Source organism: Mus pahari, chromosome 21, assembly GCF_900095145.1.
Source record: "Mus pahari chromosome 21, PAHARI_EIJ_v1.1, whole genome shotgun sequence".
In the NCBI taxonomy this organism is placed as follows: domain Eukaryota; kingdom Metazoa; phylum Chordata; class Mammalia; order Rodentia; family Muridae; genus Mus; species Mus pahari.
The window spans coordinates 7,843,712-7,871,539 of record NC_034610.1 but is presented as its reverse complement, the minus strand read 5'-3'; the positions used below and the strand labels follow the sequence as shown (position 1 = coordinate 7,871,539).

At 46.4% G+C, this 27,828-nt stretch overlaps 1 protein-coding gene across 1 annotated transcript in view; it reads left to right on the top strand.

The window, feature by feature from the left end:
- Pde10a (phosphodiesterase 10A) overlaps window positions 1-27,828 on the top strand; it is a 180,665-nt gene that overhangs the window by 149,135 nt on the left and 3,702 nt on the right. Inside the window, exons 12-20 of the mRNA XM_021220932.2 lie at window positions 1,593-1,685; window positions 3,700-3,886; window positions 11,303-11,445; window positions 12,319-12,402; window positions 14,338-14,488; window positions 17,092-17,247; window positions 19,100-19,272; window positions 23,794-23,905; window positions 26,205-26,285. Of these exons, the coding sequence (XP_021076591.1) occupies window positions 1,593-1,685; window positions 3,700-3,886; window positions 11,303-11,445; window positions 12,319-12,402; window positions 14,338-14,488; window positions 17,092-17,247; window positions 19,100-19,272; window positions 23,794-23,905; window positions 26,205-26,285 (1,180 nt within the window). The remainder of the gene's footprint in view (window positions 1-1,592; window positions 1,686-3,699; window positions 3,887-11,302; window positions 11,446-12,318; window positions 12,403-14,337; window positions 14,489-17,091; window positions 17,248-19,099; window positions 19,273-23,793; window positions 23,906-26,204; window positions 26,286-27,828) is intronic.

Genomic DNA, 27,828 nt, shown 5'->3' with positions numbered 1-27,828 from the left:
GAACCAGTTACCCCTTCTGCTGCATTTAGAAAGGAAGGTCCTCTTTGCACCTTAAGCGGCAGCTACTGTCATTGAAATGGGCAAATGGCCCTTACTTGTTGGTAAAGTCCTGGTGCCTCAGTCTTGACACAACCTGGAACCTACAAGGAGCACTAACAGGCGGAGGAGTTGAGAGTCGTGTGCACAAGTCAGTTCCCCTTCAAAGTTGGCCTCTTCTTGCTTTTTGTCCATCTGAGCCTTTCAATCACCATTATAAAACTCCCTATCGAGACACTGCACCACTAATTACTGCGTTTCCACTGGGCTACTTTGTCAGGTTGGGGAACTAATGACACGGGACAAAGCGAGCAGCCACCAGCTGTCGCCACTTGGCCCTGGCACATCCAGATGTTTCTAGGTTGACTGATCCCAGGTTACATAGTCATATAATGCTGATGCGGGTGCACTGCGGGAGTCTGTGGGGCATCTTACATTTTGATCACGTACTGGTTTGGTGATATTCTGGATTTGCCAGTCTGGACACGGTCACCTGGTTAAACTGGTCTCTCGTGCTTTCGTTGGGGCTCACACCGGCTGGTGCTGGGCCTAACTGTGGAGCTATTAGCTCGTATTTTACAAGCATGGGAACAGGAGTGGAGGGAACCAGGCTGTCTGGCTCTGTGAGAACTAGTTGAGGCTGGCCTCCAGCGCTCTGGCTTGTGCTCACCATAGGTAGAGAAAGAGCCACCAAGAGCTCAGGGAGTCCCCATGCCTAGGCTCCCAGAGCAAGTTAGGCAAGTGCGTGTCATGAGTACACTCTGGCATGGCTTGTGGTGTCCAATTTGTGCTCCTTAAAGCAGGAGGAAACGAGGAGGCTGCTGACTTTGCACTTCATGCAGGGTCGGTCCTTTGGGGGGACATTTTCATTCTGTCTTGGGTCAGTGCCCTCTTGAGTTTCTGAAAAAAAAAATCTTAGAATGAGTTGTCGATGTATTTCTTTAATTAGCTAAATTTTGAAATAAGTACATCTATTATTGTAATATAGTAACATGACAAATATTTACAAGCGCGATGCTTTATTGCAAAGTATAACTACGTGCAATCAGTTCCTATGTATAGTCTGATTGTTTTTAAAACAAGCACCTTAGAGGCATGCAAACACCTTTGTAATGTTTCTGTGTAGTGCATGGGTCACAGACATCAGGGCTACAGAGCTGGGCCCGGGGCTGTCTGTGCTCCAGGGAGTAAGCCCAGCACAGTGAGATGTCTACTAAGGAGGTGTGCGGGCTGTAATTGGCGTGAAGATTCGCTGCACAGGGAGACTGTTGTTGGGTGGTGCTAGGCTCCAGCCGCAAAGTTTTGGGTTTCAGTTTGCAGGCACACAGAGTCTCAAGTTACTATGTGTTGCATCTGAAGACAGTGTTCTGAGTCATCACTGCAAGGTAATTTTCTGCCTTTCTTGTACATATCTCATAAGGTTATTTAGGAGACATAAATGGAAAATTAATTTTCTAATTAAAAAGAGGCTCAATTCAAATGCCGGATGCTAATGACATGCTTCAGAACTCCTTTATAACTAATCACCACTGCCCTCCCTTTTTTTGTTTCTGCAGATTTTCCATCGAGAAAGGGATTGCTGGTCAGGTGGCAAGAACGGGCGAAGTCCTGAACATTCCCGATGCCTACGCGGACCCTCGCTTTAACAGGTGAGCAGAGAGCGCGGCCCTCATCCTTTCTCCTTTGAGGTTCCACCGGGCGGAAGCCACTCGGAAGGAGTCTTGGTTCACACTGTCCCAGTCTACGTGGTCAGTGCCCTCTGACACTTTCATAATGATGGTTGGAGGCTATTCGTAGGTCAGCCTTCCATGATGGGGCTCCTCAGGGTGTCAAGTGTCAACTGACAGCTGTGGGCTGCTGGGGCTGGGGCTGTGATGTCATGATTTCATCCCGTTGTTCTCTGTCTCCGCATGCCTACAGGTGCCACACAGGGATAAGGACGTGGGTTTTAGATTGTCATGTCCCGTTTTGAACTAAGGCCCTGTCTGTCCTTTATGCACTATGGATGGAACTGGGGTCAGTTATTTGATTTCTTTGTGCTGTAGTTTCATCTTTTTTTTTTAAATGGTATGAGAACACCCACTTGTAATCGTTTCTTGGGACTACAGATAATTTTCCTAAGAGCTCTGGAAGCTTTGCTGCGCACAAAGTAGGAACCGAGCGAGCCGCACAGCTGGGATATTGCTAGAGTGTAGTATTAAGATGGGGCATTAAGAATTTTTCATTCATGTGAGACTCTGGAGAACTCAAAATCAAAGAATAAGTTTTATTCAGTTCTTTGAAGTTAGAAGTCACAAGGTAGATGGTGAGGCTGTTACAGCAATATTTCAGATACACAATAACAGTGTTTAGTTGATACATCTGACTTACTTTAAAAACAGTATAATCAGCTGGCAGCATTCCCTATGATTAATGATAGGGTGTCAGAGAATATAAGACTCATATAGAAACATAGCTGTGTTAATATTTCGCCAACAAGTTGAGAATACTAATAACCTTAGATTTTCCCCAAGCAAGCTTTCTTGCCCTTAGACTGCCTAAATATTGAAAGCAATAGTCATCATTTAAAATCCTTACGTAAAATTTGTGAGTCAGACTACTGAGAAAATAAAAAAAAAAATGCAGCCAATGGATTGAGGGGAGCTATTGATGGGCAAAGCATGTGATGCCACTGTCTGTATATCTAGGCTGTACAAGGCAGCCCCAGACAGGCCAGAGCATGTAGGCTGCTTCACCAAAAATGATGCACTTACAGCCACCCAACAACACATGGAGAATAAACAGGTCACCTTCTAGTGTGCACCAGGCAAGCAGCTGGGATCTTAAGATTGGCATCGGGGTGGAAAAGGCAGAGATGGCGGCGTGACCTTGTGCTTTGCTGGTGGGAGTAGATGATAAGATAGCCTCTTGGGAAAACAGAGGTACAGCTTTGACCGTGAGCGATCCACCAGTCTGCCCACCTCCTACATAGACGCTCCAAGGAAAATGAAATCATTTGTCCAAAGACTCGGCTGTAACCCACCCCACCCCCCACCCCCAACAGCTTTGATTTGAAACAGCCAGTAACTAGCTATTAACAAATGGCACCGACCATTAAGTGGAGTGTGGATAAATGAAATGGGTCTTCGGTGGAGACTACAGCCCAGCAGCAAAGGCCAGATGGTTCTCGAACAGCATGGGTAAGCAAGAGAAGCCAGGCCCGGACCTCGTAGAGCATCCACAGATGAAGGCAGCCTTGTCCTGCAGAGATGATAGCTGTGACTGCTGATACCTGCTGATACCTGCTCTAGATTTTAATGTAAATATCCTCACTTAAAATGCCTTAGCAAGTTACCAGTCTCATAACTCTGACCAAATTCAAAGGAAGATACTGTCTACCAAACATCCTGATTTCCCCCAGATTACCGACCCTGGCCAGGAGCCTCCAGGAGAGACTGCCCTAGAAAACTATTATAAACACAACCAAACCAGCCTGAATATTTGTGAATTGTTTTAATAAGACACTTTCATTTTTATATCACCTCAAATGCCCAGTGCCACTTCAGCTGTTGGTAGCACAGGCACCCAAGCTACAGAGTAAAGTCGGGATTGTTGAATACGTTGTCTGTCCCCGCCCACGGCCTTTCTCCCTGGGTAACGGGGCTGTCCCTTCCACTTCCACAGGGAGGTGGACCTGTACACGGGCTACACCACGAGGAACATTCTGTGCATGCCCATAGTGAGCAGAGGCAGCGTGATTGGCGTGGTGCAGATGGTGAACAAGATCAGCGGCAGCGCCTTCTCCAAGACGGACGAGAACAACTTCAAGATGTTTGCTGTCTTCTGCGCACTGGCCTTGCACTGTGCTAATGTAAGTGTGACTCTAGACTCAAGTGACTTTTTTCTTTTTCTTGTCTTTCTTTTTTTCATTTCTATTTCCTCCGTGAACTATATGCGCAGGGAGTCCTGCTTGCGCCTACTTGAGGAAGTATCTTACAGTGCCTGTTAAAGAAAACTAACTCCTGAGAGTTTGAGTGTAGTTCAAGATGTGAGTTTGTCCCAAAAGAATTGTTTGTGTACTAGTGAAATGGCAGCACTGGGGTTGCATCTCTTGTCTTCTGGAGAAGGGAACCTGGTGTCTGTTGTTTGTCATAGATGGTACATTAGGGAGTCCCTGCAGGGTACAAACAGAAACTCATGTCTCCCCAGTGGCCAGGAACGTCCTGCCTATAAGGAAAATGTGTGTGTGTGTGTTTTCCGTTTAATGCCAGTGTGTGAACATCGTGAATGACAAAATCTAGTCCTCTTGGGTCACTTTGTCCTGTGCCCGAGGAATAAAACAAGGCTCAGTTTATACCTGAAATTTAGCATCTATTTCCTATGTTGCTCTATTTTAAATGGGTTGGACATGTAGGGATTCATAAACTAACAATCCTATAGTGGTATTGTGGTTCTGCACTTAAGGGAATTTTTAGGACTCTGAGCAAATTTTTAGGACTCTGGTCATACACTAGTGGGAGTTGCCACTTGAGTAACTTAGATTATTTTGGGGGGAAATCCCACACCACCCATCCATGCTGATCTCCCAAAGCAGCAGGTCCTGTGTGCCTCCACAGCCCAGTACAGTTCACACCCTTGGCTCCCAGGACAGGGCCACCTTGCCTTCAAGGGGCACGAGGGAATGTACCCAGAGTGGCTGCAAATTCTGTGAAATTCATTTTGACTTTATTGCAGAAGTGTTTCTCCTCACTAAAAGCTTATGTAAAACAATCATGTTGCTTTTGAAGTTTTTTTCTTCAACTCTGAAAGTGCAAGAGAAGGTCTGAAACTGCATCTCTTCTCCCGCCTTGGCCGCCTAGACTTGGACCATGGTGAGGACTTTGCTGGCTTTGTTTTTTAAAAAAAAAAGCCACAGTCCTTATTAGAAAGGAAAGCACTTGTGGATGCTCTTCGGAGCATCCTCATAAACCAAATGGAGAGGCTATAGCGTGCAAAGAAGATGGCAGCAAAGCCCCTCCTCTGTGTTCCTCAGAGCCTGGCTCTGTGCATCTGTAGAAGGGAAGGCTCACAGCCTGAGTGTGAGGTTCCCTCTCCAGCTCTCCTGGTACCCTCTAAGCAAGTCAGCCTTGCTGTGTTGGGCATGTTTTCAGTAGGAGAGGCACCTTGCTGCCCGACTGCCCCAAGCAGGTAACTGGACCAGGTCAGCTCCTTTCTTCCCTTGAAAGCTTCACTTCTTACTGAAGAATGTCCATGTTTACTAAGGTCATAGATGTGAAAAACCTCTCTACGAATAAAATGGCCTCCACTCATTGGCTGTCACTAAGTCAGGACTCATGTGATCCTGGGAACTCAGAATAATGTTGCCCTTGAACAAAGAGCCCTAAGGCCCACAGTTGCCTCTAAAGTGGGTGTTCAGTCTGTCGTCAGGCTCTGTGGTCCTGTTGGTTTACAGTGCCTGTACCTGAGAAGAGGCAGAGACACAAGGACCGGAATAACATGCAGAATGCCCTTATCTTTTTTAGGTTACCTTTGGACATATGAGAGGGCATCCCACTGATGGGATTAAAGAGCATGTCTGGCTGGCAGCACCTACATTTCATTTATCAAGTTAACGGATAGCTAAAAGTAATTTTAATGGAAACATGGCCATTTAGAAATGCTAGAAGTCTTTAGCCTGTGCCTCTGATCCCGAGATTCCTCAGCAGGCGAGTGGCGATGGCAGCTTCCCTGGGGACTGGCATTAGGACCGTAGGCAATAATGTCTGGGTTCTTAGTCTTTAGCAGATGCAGTCGGCCCCCATTGCTTTGGATTCCAGTCAGCTCCAATACAGTATGTTATCGCTGCCACCAGTTTTATGAACTCCAAATTTATTGCTTAACAGACAGCTGAATGGTCTGCACAGGCTGAATTCCCTTTCATCAAGATGGAGGCTCCGTTCTAGCATCTCCTGGGAAAAAAAAATGAAGACAAAGATTGCAGAGGGACCATTGAAACCCATTCAAAGATAAACTCTAGGCTCCCAGGAGAGAAATCCCCAGCTCCCACTTTATTTATGCTTTGGCTGGGCGAAGAGTTTGGAGAAAATCCTTACACGTGCCCCACTCAGTTTGAGCAGGAGAGGAACTCGTCCTAGTGCTACATACAGAATGTGCTGGGGCCTGTCTTCAAGAAGGAAATCTAAGATAGATCTTAGGGGCAAAGAATAGGGAAATACCCCATTCATTGACTTTGTGCTGTGGCCATGCCCGTGGAGTAGACCGGCTGGGACCTGTAGGAGGAACCACCGGGTTCTGTGATTTTGGGAGGCAGCATCTTTTGATCTCTCCATTTCCAGGGCACCCCTTGGGTTATCTGCTCATGTGTATTTCTTACTTAGTTTTCCCATTCATTTGATGACTCCAGATAATTTATCCTGGATAATTGCCCATGGGAGTTCTACACCCAGGACAGCTTAATCCCCCTTGCAGGCTGTTACTCCAGGCTCCTACTGTTTGAAGACCACTTGACATTCCTGTGTGTGTAAGCAGCATGAGCTTCTGAACTACAGTCACCTACTGTGGAGTCTTGGTCTCCACACCCTGACTGCTTCAGGACGGTTTTGCATCTCCAGCTCCGTACAACACAGCCCCTTTCCTACCTCACTTGTTCGCTTAGGGATTAGCCACCTATGCTGGTATGCACGTTCCTTTGGCTTGCTGTAGCGCAAATTTTTATTCTATACAGTGTGTGTTTTGGTCTTAAGATGTGTGTAGTGGATCCCTTTGGTGTTAATAATGAAACATTTTTTGTTATCTGAAATGCAAATGAAATCAGTGGTAGAGAAAATGCTTAAGTTTCATTAGCAAGTGTGGCTTATATCTCAGACCTCCAGAAAGTTAACCTAACTGTAATTTCATGGGGCCAATGCCTAGCAGTGGTGGGTTTCCTGATTTCTATTGTGTATTTCCCACTACTAGCAATCTCAGGCTCCTCACGGGTTGTTAGACATGGAGAGACACAGTCGATTCCTGCATAGTCGTTGGCCATTGTCACTCAGGTCAAACATTTCCTGATCCTCACCAGAGGAAGACAGCAGCCAGGGTGGAGTGGCATGCCATGCTGATAAGTCATCTGAGACCAATATACAATGTTAAAAGACCGGAACTGTCACCACTCAGTGGTACCTGCTGTTTACACCCCCTTATGATTGCTCACCACCGTGTCCTCAGTCCACAGATGGGGACCTGGGTAAAGAGAATTAAGGAACCCACCTACATGCCTGCAGTTCATTACTAGAAAAGAGATCCAACTCAAGTCTGCAGCCTTGAGAATCATTCCAGCCTAAAGTGGCTCAGTGTCAACTGTGAACATTAAAGCCAAGGTGCCCATCTGTGAGTGCCACAGGACTGTCATGAGGAGTTGGTATATTGATCGGTACCTCAGAGCAAGTATTTTATCAACCAAGAAGCTGGGTTCCATTTTATGAACAACTATTTACTCTCTCATTCATTGTTAGTAGCACTGGCAACTTCTGAAATGCTCCTCGTTCCTTTAAATAGTATCTTCTAGATGTCAAAATATTGACTCATTTGTCAGGAGAGAGGGCAGCAGATTTGAAATATGTCTTTCTGTGAAAGGAAATATATAAATACTGTAAAAAAAAAAAACCAACAACAACAACAACAAAAATGTCAACAGATGATTGAGGCACTGTCCACAAACCACAGGCTGCGAGAATGGGCATGAGGACACGCGTGAAAAGCTGCCTCACTAACAGCCTGAGGAGGAGCTTGCAAACACTGAATTGGGCACACAGCCACTGCCTCTTTCTACATGCAGAAGGCCACCTGTCATGGGATGTTTGCCATCCCAGATAGGCAGGACTGTGCGATGCGTGAGTCTTATTAGAGCCCCTCCACAACCAAAGAGCATGACGTGGTGCTCCTTCGACATTGTTCACCTGCAAACTCAAGCAGACACTTCCCTTATATCCTCCCAGACCTCTGTGGCTTCTTCCTGGCTTTCTGCCCTAGAGATGACCCCACATGCTCTGGCATGAAGGCTAACTGTCCCTGGGATTCTCAATATTCAGTGCAGTTCGGCATGCCCTGTGGCCCAGCCTGATTCTACCATGAAGGTGGAAGTAGAAGTAGCTGCACTCGGTCTAAAGGTCACAACGTGTGACCTTTAGTTATGGGTACTGTTGGTCCTTTACACATGACAACATCCAGTCCCCAAAGTCCTATTTCTGTCACTTGCTGTCTTTTACAAGATAGTAGCCAACAATCTGGTTGGAGGTTTTTCTCATCTTTTTCATTTATAAAATTATAAAGCCGCACACATCCATGGGCAGAATGCTTTGAAATAGACACCTGATGGGCCCGCCTTTGTGTGCAGTTGCCCCTCTCTCTTGTGGTCTTCTCTTGTTCTGTATGTTTGGTTTTGATGGCAATGCAGGGTGAGCAGATAGTTTCTTTACCAGCCCCATCCACTTACTCTTCCTTGAGCATCACATACCTGGATAGACATCCTACTCTCTAGATTTGAGAACTTTTCTTTGGTGATTTGACTGAAAATATTTTCTGTGCCTTCGGTATGGAGTTCTTCTTCACCTAGGTCTGTGGTCCATAGGTTTGATCTTTCTGTGGTGTCCCAAGTGTCTCCCATGACCCGTCACGTGTTCTACCTACCATTTTCTGTGACTGAGTGTTCTGACCCCTGCTCCTTGTCTCCAGGAGTCCCAGCCTGGGCTGCACACAAGCTGTGCTGTCAGTGAGGCTCCACTAAGATTCCATTTGCCTTATTGAGTGTTTCCCTTCCAGCCTCACCTCATTCCTGTATTTTGCAGTATTTTTCTCTCTCTTTTGAATCTAATTTTGCATTCTGATTGACTTATTCAGCTGTTTGTTTGCATTCTCCTAGAATTCATTTGGGGACTCATTCCTGTCCCTCTTCAGATGTATCTAGACAATTATGTTCTCACCGATTCTCTGAATATACAGTTGTTCTTCTGGATTCCTTGTAATTTATTCTAGGTGGCTTTCATTGGGGACATTACAACGGGGTTGGCAGCATGAGGGGCAAACATATTGCCTTGGTTTTTCCTGTTATATTCTGCCTTGCGATCTGAGTATCTAGAATTGGTCAGGTATATCTTCGGCATGAATTGCCAGCCCATTTGAATGGACATTTGGGTCTAAGTTTGGTATTGCTATATATCAGCTGGTTTAGGATCTATTAGGTTATACTCAGAGCTCAGTCATGAAACAGAGCTGGTTTGTGGTTGGAATAACTTGGGTGACCCTAGTCAGGCTAGCTGTCTTATTTGCAGGAAGGCCATGGGTTATTTGGCCAGGTGCCTTGGCTACCCAAGTTCCCTCAGGTCATAGCAGGAGCCTAAGGGTGGCTAAGGATCTGGAGTTGCGGGTCTGTGGCCTCAGTCAGGTGCTGCCGAGGCCAGTCCGAGCCTGGGGAGAGGGTCCTGGGGTCATGCGTCTATGATCTAACATGGGTGCTGTGTGGGTGGTTCACCCAGGTCCTAGTGGGAGCTGGGGAGGATAGGAGGGAGTCTAGCTAGGGTCAGGTGTCTATGACTTCACACAGATGTGACTCTCAGAGGTAACCTGGGGATAGGAAGACACTGCTTTACGTAACCATGTGGCAGAAAATGGCAGAAGTGCATTCAGACCATTTCAGAAATTGTTGATGAATCTATACTAAGCACAAGTCGAAAGTAATTGAACGATTTTTTTTTCTATAAAAGTCGTCAGCAACAACCAGCAGTATTGACACGACATAAACTATGCTAATGTGATTGTTACATACACAAGAGTGATGCTTCAAATTCTGTATCTCCCCTTTAGTTAAACCACTGTGTTTTTTTTTTTTTTATATATATATAAAGCAGTTGTGCTTTCATGCACAGAGCAAAGTATGTTCGCTGTGCATTTGGAACCATGGCTGCAGCAAAGATGTGAGATGCTTTACAGGCAGACTTGTTAACACACACCCCACATTTGTGATGCATTTGAATTGTAATGAATTTTCCATTGTTGTGTGTTATGACAGCCTATCGTGTATTACGGCTACACCTCCCCCCCCCCCGTGTGGGGTCACAATCCACAGTTTAGAAAGCTGTGGCCTATGCCAGATTGCTAAGAAGGGTGGCGAATAGTTTCTAAGCGTGACATAAAGAACATCTTAATTCTTGATGCATCTCATCTTCATTCATATTATTACATAGAGCTTGTATATATTGGTGTATGTGTAATCTTGTATATAGAAAGCAAGCTGCCCTGTATTGGTGTCACAGCAACATGTGAACTATTGAAGAAACTATTAATGACACACATTAATACTTGAGAAGGGCTCATTTTTTCCCCTATAATTTCTCTTCAAATTAATCTCATATTACCAATTCACACATGGAAACATTGGTCTTTTCTCTGACTCCATTGCTTTTTAAATTTCATTTTTCTCATATACACACACATATATACATGTATATGTGTATGTATTATATATATTTATTATTTATATAATATATTTATGATTTGTATTATTTATAAAACCATTTTGTATGTATACGAGTGCTCATGGTCCTACTAATTCAATAGGGCAGAAAAATGTGTCCATTTATTTTCAAGAGGCTCCCCTCCCAGCCCCTCCCTCCAGATGAGGTGCCACACCTCACCACTAGCTGCATGCTAAGCCCTGAATGGTTCATTAGTGTAGCCATCTGTTCATGTTTCTACTCCATGGACACAAACAATATCGTCGTCATCCAAATCCATTACACGTTTGGATTCATTGATCTAATGCTGGCAAAACCCCAAAATCACTTAATATAATGAAAAATTCAATTAAATCAGGGAATGAAACAAACTCCTTCCAAGAACATTAGTTTGGTATTCTGGGTGACACGTTATTAGTGAAGTGTCTGTTTTAACAGATACAGAAGTACAGTACACCTTATTTTATTTAAAACGGTTAGGCCATTCACTTACTGATAATACATACACCTTTTGTTCTCAGTGCTTGTATTACTGAAGTGAAAATACACTATAAGGCATTATAGAAAAGACAGTGATTTCTCTCCCCAAGGTGGTGTGCGGTAAGATACTTGTTAAGGAAGATATAAGTCATGTGAGTGCTGTCCCTCAGAGGTTGTCTGTCTGCCCAGCTGCAGGGTGTCTAGACCGTGAGTCTCATAAACCTCAGCTCCCATCTCGAGTCTGAACTCCCAACGCCGAAGTACAGCCCCTATTGTTCTAACCAGGCCTCGTTCACGTTCCTCGTGCCTTGCAGATGTACCACAGGATCCGCCACTCAGAGTGCATCTACAGGGTTACCATGGAGAAGCTGTCCTACCACAGCATCTGTACCTCCGAGGAGTGGCAAGGCCTCATGCGCTTCAACCTACCAGCTCGCATCTGCCGGGACATCGAGCTGTGAGCGTCTCATGTTGTTTTCTCAGAACAAAAGCAAAATGGATTGTGGAGTGAGAGCCACGGTCACCGTGGACCCTCACGTGTGGTTTCATGTGTCACTCCCTCTGGTAGCCTCAAATAGGAAAATCTGAAATTGAAGCCCAGTGTGGCTGATGGAGCCCACGATGGCAGTGCTCAGAGACTGGGGCAGTCGGACCAAGGCCAGCCAGGGTGGATAGGGAGTCCCTGTCTTAAACATCAACAACAACAAAATCTGAACTAAATTTGAAACCAGTAACCTAAATACTATCCTTTACTATTCCCCCATCCCATATTCAAAATGGTATTTAATGTCACGTACAGGTCTAAATTTCCAAGTTATATTTAAAAACTTAGTAATAATTTGTTCCATTTTTCTACTCTATTCCCGGTGCTTGGGCAATACAGTTGGAGAGGCCAGACCTGTGGTGATTGTGTGCCTATGGCAGCCACCCTGTTCCCACACTTGCATTTGTCTTATCATTGAAAATACACTCCTTCACGACACCAGTCACTCTGGTTGGGGGTCAGAAGTTACGTTATTAAATGAGAACACAGTTACTAGCACATTAACTCTAGGTTTTATATTGACTGAGTTCCTGTTTCAGTTTAACCACAAGGCTGCTGCTTCTAAGGTCCCCCTGGACGGCGTGCTTCATATGCACTGGGGACCCCGATGGCAGCCTTTGAACTAGACTCCTGCAGGAACCCTTCCACTCAGTCAGGTGTTTGCAGGGAAGGCAGGGGCAGGGCCCGACCTCCCATGTCTTCTCACTGTTGGGTGGAGAAGAGATTAGAGCCCATTCCTGCACCCATCCTAATTGGACCCAGTGACCTACTTCTCTCTGATTTCAGATTCCACTTTGACATTGGTCCTTTTGAGAACATGTGGCCTGGGATCTTTGTCTACATGATCCATCGGTCTTGTGGGACAACCTGGTATGAACAACCTGTGGGATTCCTTTTGAATGGGAGGTGGGGGGGAGGACCTCCTTTGCGCCCACTTACACCTAACCCGGGGTCATTGTATAACTGTGGTAAAATACGACATTTTAATAAACGGTTAAATAAAGACTGACTGAGCTCGTTGGACAACCATGCAGCTTTTCCAGGTGCTCCAGAGAGACTGTTTGTCTTCCTGGCCACTTTGGCCATAGCCACAGCAGCCTCACATCTAGGTTTGGTCCCGGAAACGGGTAATCTGAATGGAACCGAAATGCTAGCATTTCCCCATTAACATGTCGCATATGTCAAATGGCACTGAACGCTGTTTAGGCTGTGCAGCTGAGGAGGCAGGATCCAAGCTTAAAGCAGGGTGTTTGGATAGTGTACATGCCTGGAGCATTCACACCAAAATGTCTTTTAGGGAGTCTGACAGCAACCATAGACCTGTCGCCCTCTGCATCTGCCATGTCCCACACAGCTTTGTGACTTTATGTGTGATAGTTTCTGTCTCGCTCACACAAGGTGAAAATGCATGGCTGTATTGGCTCATGTTCTAAATGTTAACGTTTAGCACTAACCCACATCCTCCTGTCTCCATGCCTGCAGAGCCTTTTAGTTTTTCTGGGATGACATTACCCATCTTCTTGAGCCTTGTGTCTTCTCTACGTTTATCAGTAGCAAGTGCAGGACCAGCAGCTCTGGTTGTTTAATAGACAGTTGAGGGTTGGGCCGGAAGTCATAAGAGGCCAGACTTTGCATTTCCAGGACATTGAACTCTTTTAAAATTTATTTATTTACATGAGTACACTGCAGCTGTCTTCAGACACACCAGAAGAGGGCCTCAGATCCCATTATAGATGGTTGTGTGCCAGCATGTGGTTGCTGGGAATTGAACTCAGGGCCTCTGGAAAAGCAGCCAGTGCTCTTAACTGCTGAGCCATCTCTCCAGCCCCCCTGACATTGAAAGTTTCTACTGAGGAAAACACACGCTGTGTATATTCAGAACTCTGTGTATATTCAGAACTGTGTATATTTATGAACTCTTAGTCTTTTAATCTTCCTTAAATATATTTTGAGAAAGGGTCGGGTCTCAAGAAAAATTTAATAATCATTGTTGGGTACAGTAGTATTGGTGTCCTCCTCTTTCATGTACTGTATGAACATTTGGATGTGGATGTCGCAACATGCAACCTGAGTGTACCTTAGCACCTTGGGTTCCCTCTAGAAGGATAGTCAGATGCAGAGACAATTGTTATAATCTATGCTCAGCATTTGTAGATCTGAGTAAGCCTCTTAGAAGTTCTTAGCTGAGAATGCCCTTGGCCAGGAGGATGCCATACATGGCCTTCTGAGGCCCCTGGAGCATAGGAAATGCTTGTAAATGCAAGAAACTCATGGAGGGTAAGTGGGGTGGACTGCATGCTGACTGGAGGAATGGAGCTACCAGAGTTGGGCTTGCTTTTCTTGCTGCTTTCTGGCTATAGAAGGAGCAAGAAGTAGGAGTGACTGCAGAGCTAATGCTTGGCCAGGAGGGAGCCCACAGGTGTGTTAGGGAGTCCACAGATGTATGAGGGAGCCCACAGGTGTGTGAGGGAGCCCACAGGTGTGTGAGGGAGCACACAGGTGTGTGAGGGAACCCACAGGTGTGTGAGGGAACCCACAGGTGTGTGAGGGAACCCACAGGTGTGTGAGGGGTCCACAGGTGTGTGAGGGAGTCCACAGGTGTGTGAGGGAACTCACAGGTGTGTGAGGGGTCCTCAGATGTGAGAGGGAACTCACAGGTGTGTGAGGGGTCCACAGGTGTGTGAGGGAACTCACAGGTGTGTGAGGGGTCCACAGGTGTGTGAGGGAACAGACAGTGAACAGTTAGATGCTCTCTTGAAATGCATGCTGCTATGCTGGCCTTGTCATAAAGTCTCTTCTCCACAGTTTCGAACTTGAAAAATTGTGCCGTTTTATCATGTCTGTAAAGAAGAACTATCGGCGGGTTCCTTACCACAACTGGAAGCATGCAGTCACGGTGGCACACTGCATGTACGCCATACTTCAAAACAACAATGGCCTCTTCACAGACCTCGAGGTAGGCGTGCGTATCTTCCTACAAACCAACCTCAGTGCCGCAATGGCCATCAAAATGCATTCATTACATGAATTTAGCACTATCATACTTTATTAGAAATGTTGATCTAGAAATTTCACCTCTACCCAAATACCCCCTAAGGAAGTAAGAGTGTGTGTGTGTGTGTGTGTGTGTGTGTATTGTTTGACCTTTCTTCCTTATTAAAGCTGACAGGTCCTGTGTGTATTTAATGAGGTAAATTTTTCTTCTTTCTTTCTTTTTCTTTCTTTTTGGTTTTTCAAGACAGGGCTTTTATATGTAAACCTGGCTGTCTTGAAACTCACCTTGTAGACTAGGTTGGCCTCTGCCTTAGAGTTCCACCGGCCTCTGCCTCCCTAGTGCTAGGATTACAGGCGTGGGCCACCACTGCCTGGCTAGAATGATTGGTTTTTCCCTTGTCCATATGCCCTGAATAATGTAGATGTATCTGGATGATTTGCAAACGTTAGTGCCTTTTGGTCTCCTCCAGAACAAGGGGACAGGCCTTGAGGTACACAATTAGCTTCCCAGGCACCAAATCCTCAGAGCTAATGGCAAGGTGGAAGATTTCGCAATCTCAGAGTCACAAGGATTGGCGCCTTCTTGTCCATTCAGCCAGCACAGCATATTCCCAGCCAAGTACTGAGTGCAGGGAACTAGTGTCTGAGTACCAGTGATGCTAAGTACCAGGGATGCTGAGTACCAGTGATGCTGAGCCCTTTAGGGACCAGACTTAAGCTTGGCCTTCTGAGCTCCCAGCCTTGTAGGACCACTAACTGCTCAAACCCAGGCCTCTTTTCTCCTTGAAAATATCACACTAATGCCTACCAAGATTAGCCAATGTCACCTCTAGCATATGCTCACATTCAAAGTAGGTCTTCTCGGGCCTCTTGCCACCCTGATAGACCAAGTTCATAGTTGGAACAGAAATCATGGAAGGTGGGTTCCAGAAGTGGAAAAAAAATTACCACCTCAGACAAAGTAAAAAGTGGGGCTGGAAAGGTGGCTCAGCAGGTGAGAATTCTTACTAGGCAAGCCCGAGGGCCTGAATCCAGATCCCAACCCCCCCACCACCACCACACACACACATGCTGGGCGTGGCCATGCACAGGCTAACCCCAGCACTGTGGGAGACAAAGACAGGGGCATCTAGAGAGCTTCCTGACCAGCAGCCTAGCTCCAGTGAGCGATATACATCAAAGGAATAAATCAGAAAGTAGTAAGGCAGGGCATCCAGTGTCTGTCCCAGGCCTCCACATAGACACACCAATCAGTATGTGCACGCAAGTATGTGTATCCCCCATCCTCCACGCCCTTATCACATACCCCCCCTCCACTCCTATGCACATACACTGCAGTCACACAGAGAGGCCTTCTTTTTTTGTTTTCCGATTTGTTTTCTAAAATAATCTTTAGCTGTAGCAGAATCTATCTATATTGTTTACTATTTCCTTCAAAAGATTCAAATGAAATATGCACGTCTTGTTCACATGAATAGTTTTCTCTTCTATCGGAATTTATATTCTAGTCTACTCGGGGAGCCTTGCGACCCTTTCCTTTTTGCTGTGTGACTCCTTTTGGGGAACCTTTGTGTTAATTCTCTCTCCTCAGTCTCCTTAAAGTTGGAGTCCTGATGGCTCAGGCTTGTGCCTTCCTCCCTTCTTGCAGAGCCTTGGTGAACTCCGACACTTCTCCCACTCAAGGCTAGTTTGAGCCGATAACAGCTCCTTATTCAGTTTCCACCTTGCCCACCACTTCAGACTTTCACAGCTCTCGCCCTGGACCCTGACCATCCACTCCCTTGAGCCACCTGCAGGATTTCCCACAGCTGCTGCTGGCGGCCATGCTTGTCAGGAGAGCCCACTGGCCGGCCTGGATCCAGACTTCGTTCCTGCCTCTTATATTTATCTCCCTTACTGTCGGGCCCTCCTCACCCTCTGTTGCCTGTTCTTGAATTTTGCAAACCTTCTCAGTGGTGTCTCAATGCCCTCCCGGTGAACTCCTTACACATAGCCAGACAGTTTCCCAAAACTGCCAGTTAGCTGCAGATGCTGAGGTCCCGGAGTCCCTTCATGCTGCCCCTTGTCATTTGGAGTATGAGGTCTATGTGAGGAGCCTGAGTCCTGCCCTAGGTCTCCAGCAAGCTGGTGACCTAGCTCAGTCCCGCTCTTCTACCAAGACCCTCCCAAACACCATGTTGCATTCAGCCTTCTTCTCACAAGTCCCTGTTGGTGTCTGGCCCAGACTGATCTCTTTATTACAGGGTGGACTCTGTTGGGCTTCATGGCGTTTTCCTTATCCCAATGCAGCATGCTCGTTTTGTGTGTCCTGTATTTGTGTGTCGTGTGTATTGGCTGAGAATAGCAATGGCCTTGTTAGAACTAGAGGAACCCAAGCTGCCCACTGCATGAACAGCTGAGCTTGTCCACCAAAAAAAAAAAAAAAAAAAGCTTCTAATTTCAAAGATTCCTAAGAGTTTGGATATATTCACGGCAGAGGAGACTGTGGTGTGAACGTAAGCTGTGAGTCTCCAGGTGGTGCCTTACCAGGTTGTAACCACAGCTCCATGCTCTCCCCTCTCCAAGCGCAAAGGCTTGCTAATTGCGTGTCTGTGCCACGACCTGGACCACAGGGGCTTCAGTAACAGCTACTTGCAGAAGTTCGACCACCCCCTGGCGGCGCTGTACTCCACCTCCACTATGGAGCAACACCACTTCTCCCAGACAGTATCCATCCTTCAGGTGAGTCTGCCTAGCTGTCGTGCCCCTGACGGGAGAGGATTCCTATGGGGTGGTACTGCTCCGAGGGGGCAGAACAGGGAGATAGCTTCACAGTTTACTCTGCAGGCAGCAGCTGAAGTCTACTGTGCCCTCTGAGGCTTACAGCCACAATGCTGAGCAGGTTTTAGGATCCGACGTGATTTTTCTCTATACCCTGTAGCCAGCACTTGGTGTCTTCAGCGACAGGGTCTTCACGTGGTTAGTCATGTGGGTGACCAACAGCACTGGCAGTCATTTTGGAGACCGCTGAGGTCACCCTGACCAAAATAATTCGTAGGGAAGCTGTCCCACATTTGGCAATGTGGTTTTGTTTAATAGCCCATGGCTTCTGGAAGTGTCATTGTCCACCCATGCAGAACGCCCCATTTGAACTCTTGTTAAAAGTTTTATATTCTGAAGTTAGCTTACTAATTATTCAGTTTCCGTAAAGTTTAGGCTAACCCACCTATTACCCTTCCTTTCCTTTCTCCCCCACATCCTAGGCTCCCCACACACACACACCCTCCACACCCCAGGCTTCCCCTCCCCCTCTGATTTCCCCTCCCTACTCTCCTTTCATCTCCCTCACTTTTATTTTAATTGTATTGTTAAAGAGTAGGTTTCCATACGACCTTTTCTATGTCTTAGCCACTGTTCTGCTGCTGTGGAGAGGTTCCGTGACCAGTGCGATTCTTATAATGGAGAGCCTTTAATTGGGGCTGGCTTACAGGTTCAGAGGTTCAGTCCACTGTCATCAAGTCAGGAAACATGGCAGGCAGATATGGTGCACAGAAGGAGAGAGAGAGACACACAGAGCTGGCTTCTGAATCCCCAAAGCCTGTCCCTAGTGACACATTTCCTCTAACTAGGCCACCTACTCCAACAGGGTCACATCTCGCAGTAGTGCCACTTCCTATGAGCCCATGGGTGGCTTCAAACCATCATACCTAACTTTGGGCTATCCCCCACACTTCTGGGCCCCTCCAAGCTTAAGCCTTTGTCCCCCCCAGCACACCCCCCCATCTGCTTCTTCACTTCTGTTTAACCTATAGTCCGTTCTCCCACCCTCACCTTCCACGAATATATCCTCCCGCCAACAGCCCCCATTATAGTCTCCTGGCTTCCACTCCATACCCAAGTCTTTTGTGGATGGCTTCTGCCTACTGGGGGGCCACAGTGTCTACTACCCACCTGTAAACCCCAAACTCTGCCCTCTGCTGAAGCAAGGGTCTCCTGTGTTTCTCAATGTGGGGCATTACTTCTCTAGTAATACTATCCCACGGTACCCCCACATAGCATGGAGGCACGGCCTTGTGCCCCGCTAGTTATCCCTGTGTTCCTCTGTGCTGATGCCATTTGCCCCTTGAGAATTTCTCTTCCAAATGGATATTGCTGCACTGCGTCTAATGTGCCCACTTCTCCTGAGCTACAAGAAGGGAGATTACTCTTCACAGTGTGACCTGAAGTGTTGGAGGCTAGAGACACCTTTCTAAGCATGTGTTTCAGTAAAGTAGGAAACTCACTGCAGTTAACTGGTCTAAGAGAAAAACCCGCAGGCAATGCCACAAGTTCACACCATCAGCCCCATCACCATAAAAACACACAAAAATAAGGTAGAGTAGCGTCACTTGGGTTTTGTGGTAGCAAGTGGTACCCTCTGGGTAAAATGGCCCACAGAAGCGGTAGCTCCATCATTACGACAAAGCAGTCCCCGTTTCCCTGAGTTTGTCCTCAGGGTGGTACTCGGCATTGCCCACACCATTTCAAATAGCTGGAGATGCCTTGAAACCTGGGTGTGGGTGGTATGGGTGGTTTTCCTCTGGTCTCTCCGTAGCTGGAAGGGCACAATATCTTCTCCACCCTGAGCTCCAGCGAGTACGAGCAGGTGCTGGAGATCATCCGCAAAGCCATCATCGCCACCGACCTCGCCCTATACTTTGGGAACAGGAAGCAGTTGGAGGAGATGTACCAGACAGGATCGCTGAACCTCCACAACCAGTCCCATCGGTAAGAACGACTCGGCAAAGGCCAAGAGCCCAGCAAGGCAATTGAGAACTAGAACTCGGGGTGTGCGCATGCTCAGTGGAAGGAACCGGAAGGCTGTGCCTCTGCTTGCGTGCGTTTCGGTGCTGGTTCCGCCTTTTCTCCCAAGGGTGGTGTGAGTGGTGGATTTAGATTCATGTCCGGTGTGCTGTGAGCCACTCACCTGGTCTGTGGATGGTCTTCAGGTGGCTGCCAAGAGCGGTCACTGCCATGATTATCTCTATGTGCCCAGCCTCCCCAGTGAGACCATCTTTGTCCTCAGGTACATGGACAGCCACTTTGTGGGTCAGTCCCGGTCTCCAGATCCCAGTTGGGATCTACTCTGATCTGATCTTAATATTTCTCCAGGATAGTATCTGCTTTCAGGTCCTTAGGAGACAGTCACTGAGGTGCCCAGAAGCAAAGCGAATTCGTAGACCTCTCAGGAGTAAATAGCATCCTCAGAAAGATGTGGGTACCTCAGCTCTGTGGCAGTTGTGTGAGCAGCTTCCCTTCACACCAGGGCGTGTCCACATTCTGCAAGGTGTGACGCTTACATAGTGTGTGGAGCCATCTTCCTGAAGGACAATAGAGGCCAGTTTACTTTCACACACAGCAAGACCCACCCTGGACTAAATGAGTCTGTGTCGACAAAGTCCCCAAGGGGCCCTTGGTGCCTCTAGCTCCTCCTGCTCTCCCCCCCCCCCAAAGTTGACAGGGGCAGTGTGCTTCAGTCACCTCAGGGCATGGTGTGCGCAGCTCTTGCGATTCAGACCTCTTGCAGGGACAGGTGTGTGTTTACACTCTCTTTGTGGCGCCTACAAGAGGGATTTTTCAACCCTCATGAAGTACGCTTGGTTTCAGAAACCCATGCTTCTACTTTTATTTGGTTGTATCCAATGATTTTTACCAAATAGTCACAATAATTTACGTTACTAAAATTTAGATATCAAATTAAGAAGTTATTTTTCCTGTTTAATGTATATGGGCCTCTGTGTCGGTGGTGCAAATGAGCTGTAACTAAGTTGTGTCAGTTAAAAGTTTTACAGGTAATGCCTATTTGTCTTAACAAACGGCAGCGTGAAGAGATATGCAGAGGAAAGAGGGATATTCTCAATTCTGCACTCAGATGCCGTCTGCTCGCTACAATACCATAGTTTGTTTCTCTAAAGGTGTGCACAGAGTGCCGGTAGGGTACACATAGCCATGTGCCATTTCCTCAAAATGTGCTCATCCCAGAGGAATTCATTTTTTTAAAAAAAGAAGATCTAGAACACAATGTCGCACACCGTGAAGGTCTAGAAGCCTTCTCCAGATTGGGTAGTGATGGTTTCTAGATTTTTTTTCTCATGATTAGCAATGATGCAGTACATTTTGATCATGCAGTCTTCCCTATAGATCCTTGAAAGTATATAGCGTACAGCTGGAGAGGCGGCTCAGTGGCCGCCTTTGCAGAGGACCTAACTTCTGTTCCCAGCACCTCCATGGCAGCTTGCAACCAGGGACCCTGATAACTTCTTCAGGCCTCTGCAGATACCAGAAATGCACACGGTGCACAGACATGCATGCAGACGAAGCACTCATACATATGGAATAAAAAATTTAAATATATATATGGCCTAGATTGCTAGACATACACATACATTAAGTTTTAACAAATGCCCTAGGAACTGACTCCTCCGGGAACAGGAGGGTGAGACTGCTCCGTGCCCTTTTGTCTGCTGCACAGAGTACTCACGCTTGCTGATTGCTTTGTTACCTGAGCACAGTGCTTGCTTAACTTCTGTTCTTCTGGCCTATCTTTCTGCCAAGGAGATTAAACTTCTCAATTAGCAAGTGACGCTCTAGCCCCAGACACTCTATGGAGAGCAGAGAGACTTCAGTTCATGAAGCCGCATCCTGTACTTGTTTTTATTGAGTCCCACAGGAATGCAAATATTTTATACATTTTTTGTGTAGTTTATAGTTCAATATTTGTACTTGACTCCAAACTCTTTTCTTTTAATGTTTCTATTTTTTTTTTTTTTTCGAGACAGGGTTTCTCTGTATAGCCCTGGCTGTCCTGGAACTCACTCTGTAGACCAGGCTGGCCTTAAACTCAGAAATCCACCTGCCTCTGCCTCCCAATTGCTGGGATTAAAGGTGTTTCTGATTCACTGTGCCACTTCAAAGTGAGTTACAGAATATCGCAGGCAGGCTCGAGACCCTTCACCGTGAATGCTTCAGAAGCAAATGGGTAGGTAGTCCTGCTGTAGGTTTTTCCAAGTTACAAATATCCACACTGGCATTTTGGTTGAGCTGTTTACATTTAATTATTTACTTGAAAGAAAAGTAGAGTACCATTTCCCAGAAGCATCTCGTGACTGTCTGTCTAATGCTGAGTTATGTTTTGTGGTTTGCTTTCTGTCGCTTACTTGTTGACGTTTCCATGAGAGCAGAGTTTATCTTATTATGCAGGAATCGCAATTGTTCGATTAACCGAGTGGAGCCAAAGTGTCTGATGTTACCGAGAGACTGTAAATATGCTAAGTTCTGAATTTCTTTCAGCTTTCACTCTGGGGTTTTCAGTGAAAGCCAGGTCATCATGAGGTCGTTCTGAGAGTGCCTTCAGCAAGAAGTGGACCCTGTCACAGCTGCTCCTTAGAATGCATGCAGGGACGAGGTCTAATTCCACTCACAAACAGAATGAACCATCCATTCTGGCACTTCGGAATGATCATGACCGTCTAACTGATTTATAATTGACTCTGAGAACAGTGATTTTACTTAGTAAGGATTCATGCCAAATTTCCAGGCTGTTGACTTTCTTAGGAGCAGTAAAATAACAACTTTATTTTGTGTTATTTTGACAGCAAACTCTGAAACGTAATACTTCCCTGATATGTCTGAGTCTTACATCCGCACTGTTATGTGTGATGTCATTAAGTCGTGCACATTTTATAAAACCAAGTGTTATTAACAATGCTTTTACAGATCTGAAATGAGAAGAGTTTTTTTGGGGGGGGGCGGGAATTAAACCTTATCATACTATTTAACATAAAAATGTTAGGGGTTTCAGTGATAATACATTGAATGAGATTGACATACTTCAATTATATGGAATAATTATTTGTAAATATAATGCTAGTTTTCATGTTCTATTTCTGTTTAGTGAATTTACCAGTTGAGGAAGGAAATGAGTTACATACTTCTTTGGAAGGCCAAGTTCAAAAATGACTTTCTTTTTAAGCTGAAAACTAATTGATCCAGAGAAGTGCATATTTTCCCGGTCACTGTAAGCTATTTGGGTCTTGGGACGCCATCTGTTTAGGCAGCCTGGTGAATGTCTCAGTTATTCACCCCAACCTATAGCATGTGTAACGAGCCTTTGGGGTGGTCTCTTTTCCAAAAGCCAGATTGTGGAGGTTACGGGGTGAAGGAAAGGGAACAGGCTGATGCCAAATGACCCTTTGTGATGTGCTGATTCAGAACCTGTTGTGAGGAGGAGGAGAGAGCCCTGTGTGACCTTGACAGATGATCCTGACAGACCAGACTGTTTTTGTTGACCCAGGCTGTATCTATAATGGAGAAATCCATTGGTAGCCCCATGTCCTTCAGAATAACTAGGTACATGCAAGCTGTCTACACTGTCTAACCTGTTACACTGTTCGATCTCTGAGGACACTGGTCTCTATAACATATGCAATTTGCTCTAGGTGACATCAGGCTATTAAAATTCCTTACTGCATTTCACTAGATCGAGGATCACTTGAGAGAAAAAATCCAGTCAAGTCAATATGCTTCTTTGAATTTTTAAGGCAACACGTTTCTATGAATTTTTAAGCCATCATTTTTCTTTAAGAGAAAAGATTTTTTTCTTCTGTACTTATACAGAGAGCGCGCCAGACACACAGTGCATGGCTATAGATGCCAAGAAGCTAAACGAACGGAAAACTCATTGCTTTGGCAGAGTCTGAGTTTGAACATGTTCTGGCTGAACAGCATAGCCTTGGAGGATCGTGGCCTGTCCCACTCCATGTGTGAGCAAGCTCATCTTGCACCCAAGCCCTCTTGTGACCTGGCCATGCCACTTCTCCCTTGGAGGAATTAAACTTTTTTTTTTTTTTTTTTTACATCTCAGACTTTGTGAGAGGGGGAGAAAGGAGAAAGGACTATGTAGGTTTTCTCTTCAGGAGACACTAAACTTGCAGAGGTCTCTGAAATGAATGCTTGACCCACAGCTCTGAGGAGTGCCACGCAATTTGGAAGGTGACAGAATGCCACGTGCTGTGTTGACTCAAAACAGGGATACCTCCACACCAGCAGCACTGTGCACTCCTGTAAGATCTGCAGCAGAAGGTCCTGATGTCATACATGGTTTTGCTTCTTAATGCTTTCTCTGTCGTAGCAGGTAACACACAGGCAGACTGTACTCCGGGAGTTGCCTGCGCCCCACCCCCTCCACTCCCTGTGGGTTCCTGGGAAAAGTGCCAATCCTGCGTTCACCAGTTTTGTATTGTTTTCTAGAGACCGTGTCATCGGCTTGATGATGACTGCCTGTGATCTTTGCTCTGTGACCAAACTATGGCCAGTTACGAAATTGACAGCGAATGATATATATGCAGAATTCTGGGCTGAGGTAAGTCCTAGATTCTTATGTTAACTTAGACATTACCAAGAAATGGCCAAAATATCGCAGTAGACAGGAAGCACACGGCCAGTCAGCTTATCTGACACCTTAATTGATCACTTTGGGAAAGAAACGGTGGTTAGTCACACATTGCAACACATTCAGCTATTATGTTGTCATGCAGTGAGAACTCTGCTAAACCTACCTGACTGAGGGGAAGATCCCCACTGAAAGCATTTAGCACCATGCTCACTCAGGTCTGCTACAGCCACTCTCTTATTTGATAGCTGACCTTTGCCCCCTGGAGATCCGCTCCTGGGTATCACACCAGATGTGCACAGGACATGGTGGGCTCTGAAGCCCTGGGCTGCATCTGCCACTGGTGAGAAAGTAGAGTCACCCTTCTTTGCCTCTGGCAGAAGACAGTGTCCCTATGCTCACTGACCAGCTCACTGACCAGCTGTCTTCTTTAAGGGAGCCAGCCTCAGAGCAGCACTTCTCAGCCAGTGGGTCGCAACCCCTTTGGGACTTTCATGGGGGTCACTGAAGATCATTGGAAAACAGAGATATTTATATCTCGACTCATAACAGCAGCAAAATTAATAGTTGTGAAGTAGCAAATGAGAATAATTGTATGTTCAGGGGTCACCACAGCATGGGGATCTGTATTAAAGGGTTGTAGTGTTGAGAAGGCTAAGGATCACTGCTCTATAGCGCGCACACGTGTGCGTGTGCACGCGCGCACGCGCGCGCACACACACACACACACACACACACACACACACACTTCGTTTTATTGTGTAACAGAACTCGTCTTGCTCCGTTAGTGAAAATGATATACGCTCATGTCAAGGGTGCTAAGCCTTCACTGCCACAGTCAGTCTGACTGTATGTGTGAGCTACAACATGTTCAATGAACACTACCAGGGAAAACTGGACCATTGTGTCACACAGTTTTATGCTGTGCAGATCATACTTCACCAACTGTGCTTAAATTCTAAGCTGTGAACGAGGCTGTGACAGGCACATAGGATAGGTTCCCTCCCTGCAGGACAAAGCTCCAAGCGTGGCAGGCAGCCTCCAGGTCCTTGTCCTCTCTGGGAGGAATCATGCATAGTAGCCAGGTCCTGTTAGTTGATTCAACCCCTAAAGTTCAGTGTCTCCTCTCCTTCCCACCATGCCACTACATCCCACTCCACCCGCCCCACCCCTGAATTCCTCACCTATGCCTTTTAGAAGTAAATAAGAGTGATGACTCTGGAAACCTTGGGTCGTGTGGTCCCAGATCACTGTAGCCCAGACCAGTCGGCACCCCATGTCAAATCCTCCACCATATGAATGGAATTCATGTCCTCACTCTGCTGCCAAAGCCTGTCTCTGTCCCCCACCGTCCCTGAAGCTACTCATTAGGTGCCTGTCTGTCCCTCTCTTGTCCCACATCACTGCGTTTCCTCTTCAGGATCAATCTCGCTCTAAGCATATGCTTAAGTCACTCACCTAGAAACTTGTCCCCTTATGGGGCATATGACATCATTGTGAGCAGGGGACTTGATAGGTTATAGAGAAGAGAAGCAGTGAGACCTGCCAGTTATCATCTTTAGAGTGAGGAGCTGAAGAAGTGAGCCTGGAGGACCTAGGAGCTCCAGGGCAAGTTTTAGGGCACAGGGTTTTAAGTGTAGTAATTTATTCCCGACTCTAACCAATCTTAGACGGTCTTGGTATGAGGCTGTGATTTCTGAGGAAAAATACGTAATTAAATGACTAATTATGCACCCTTAAGAAGATATTTGCCAGTTTAACCAAACAGAAGCAAGCGCCTTTGTAGGAGTCTATCTTGTGGCATCTCTCGAGGATGCCGTAAATCTTCATCCCAAAGCCTGGTGGGGGGACTCCCCCAGAGCATCCACCCACGGCAGGGATGCAGTACTGAGAGGTCAGTTGTCCTGGATCCCCATTGGCAGTTGTGGAAAACTGCTTATCATTCTTCGGCCAATACTCTTCAAGCCCAGTTTTACTCTTTCCTGCAAAGGAAGAACCATTTGAAAGAGCAGCGAGGACAGCCTTCAGGTCTTCCCATCTTTGTCACCCCACCTGCCATTAGCTGTTGCATAGTGGTAGGTGTCTGGAAATTTGGCAAACAGAACAAGCAAATGTAGAAACCCACCGGAATACAGTACCAGACCGTGACGCAGAGACTGCCATTGCTTTGACATGTCTCCTGGGGCACAAAAGAAGAAAAACCCCATGAATACCAAAATGTCCTATGTCTATTGGAAAACTACATATTATTTCCTCCCATCTCTTCTAGGGTGATGAGATGAAGAAGCTGGGCATACAGCCCATTCCTATGATGGACAGAGACAAGAGAGATGAAGTCCCTCAAGGGCAGGTATGAAGAACGAGATCCATCTGCATGGCTGTCCGTCTATCTGTCCACCATCTACCCATAGAACATGGCGGGTTTTAACCCTCTGTAGAACTTTCTCAAGCACAGAGCTCACAATTAAGTGTCTTCTGTCTGGCCCCTGCATTTGTGTGAGCCTGTTGAAGTCCTGCCTACTCTGTGTTGTAGCCACCTGCCTCCCCCCCCACACCCCCAGCTGTTCCTTTTCTTGCCTCTCCGCCAGCTGCCTTATGTTCGGTTAGTAAATTATTTGAAATATATCTTGTCACATGGATTAAGGAAGGGATCTAGGTGAAGTCTTTCTAAACAGCTACAACATATTCTGTCCCAGTAAAAGTTCCTGTTTTAGTACTTACACTCAGAATAGCAGCTTGTTTTAAAATAGATTGAGTTCTGCCAAAAGAAGTAATTTCTTTTGGTAGCACGAGGGAGTTTTAAATACCTCTGAGATGCACAAAATATTGTACGAATTCATCTAAATTCTAAATTTGCATATTGTCAAGTCATTTTGTCACAACATCGAAGCGCGCTGCTCCAGTTAAGCAATCTTTTTCTCGGGACGCTCTAGTCCAGTGACTCCTTACTAAGGTTTAGAGTAAGAGAATGCCTGCCTAAGTATGAAATTAAAAGCAAGCCCACTGTGCTGGTTCATCCCTGTAACCCTGGCCCCCAGGAGCCTGTGGAGGGAGGCTCAGGAGAGCCAGAACCACCTGGACTTCTGAGGAGTGAGTCACTGTCTTAAACTTAGCTTCAAAGCAGTTCAAAGTGGAAATGCATAAGCGTTGCCCTAGCGGGAAGACTGTGATAGCAACTCCAGCAGGAGAAAGCAAATGGGAGCCCTGAGGAATTCCCCCTGCTTCTCCTCTCCCGTGTTTCCCAAAGTTCAGTTTCTAACGAGGTTGCTGAGCTAAGCTAGGGAGCAGATGGCTGCCACTTTGCCATCTATTGGCCAGTCATGATGAGGATCTTTTGGGGGTGTGGGAGGGGAAGGGGGACAGTTACCTGTGCTCTGCTCAGCCCCACACCCATCCACATCTGCCCTCCACTAGAGCAGGTGGGGTACCATCAGTTGTTAGAACTGTGGAGTCCGAGAGAGAGAGAGAGAGAGAGAGAGAGAGAGAGAGAGAGAGAGAGAGAGAGAGAGGAGAGGGGGGGGAGGAGCTAGGAGAACTTGAGTGAATTGAAGGGCTTAAGTCTCAGGTGGGGGGATGTGGGTGGGGATGGCACAAGGCTAGAGGTCACAGAAGAAAACTGGAAATACATCAGCTGCCCCTGAATGCTAAGCTGAAAGGGAGCCATCTGTGCAGGCGACAGACCCTGAGCCTGACTTCGAAAATGCCCACAGGGCAGCATTAAGTTAAAGCAGGCGTTGGATTCAAGCCTGAGCCAGGTGAAAGTAGAGTCTTGTTGAACTCACTTAAGCTTTGAATTCCATGGGTGTAAACTGTAGCTGCGTGTTAAGGATTTGTGTATGTACACTGTACACAGCAGGAGCAGCACAGAGCACATGCGTGTGTACACACACACA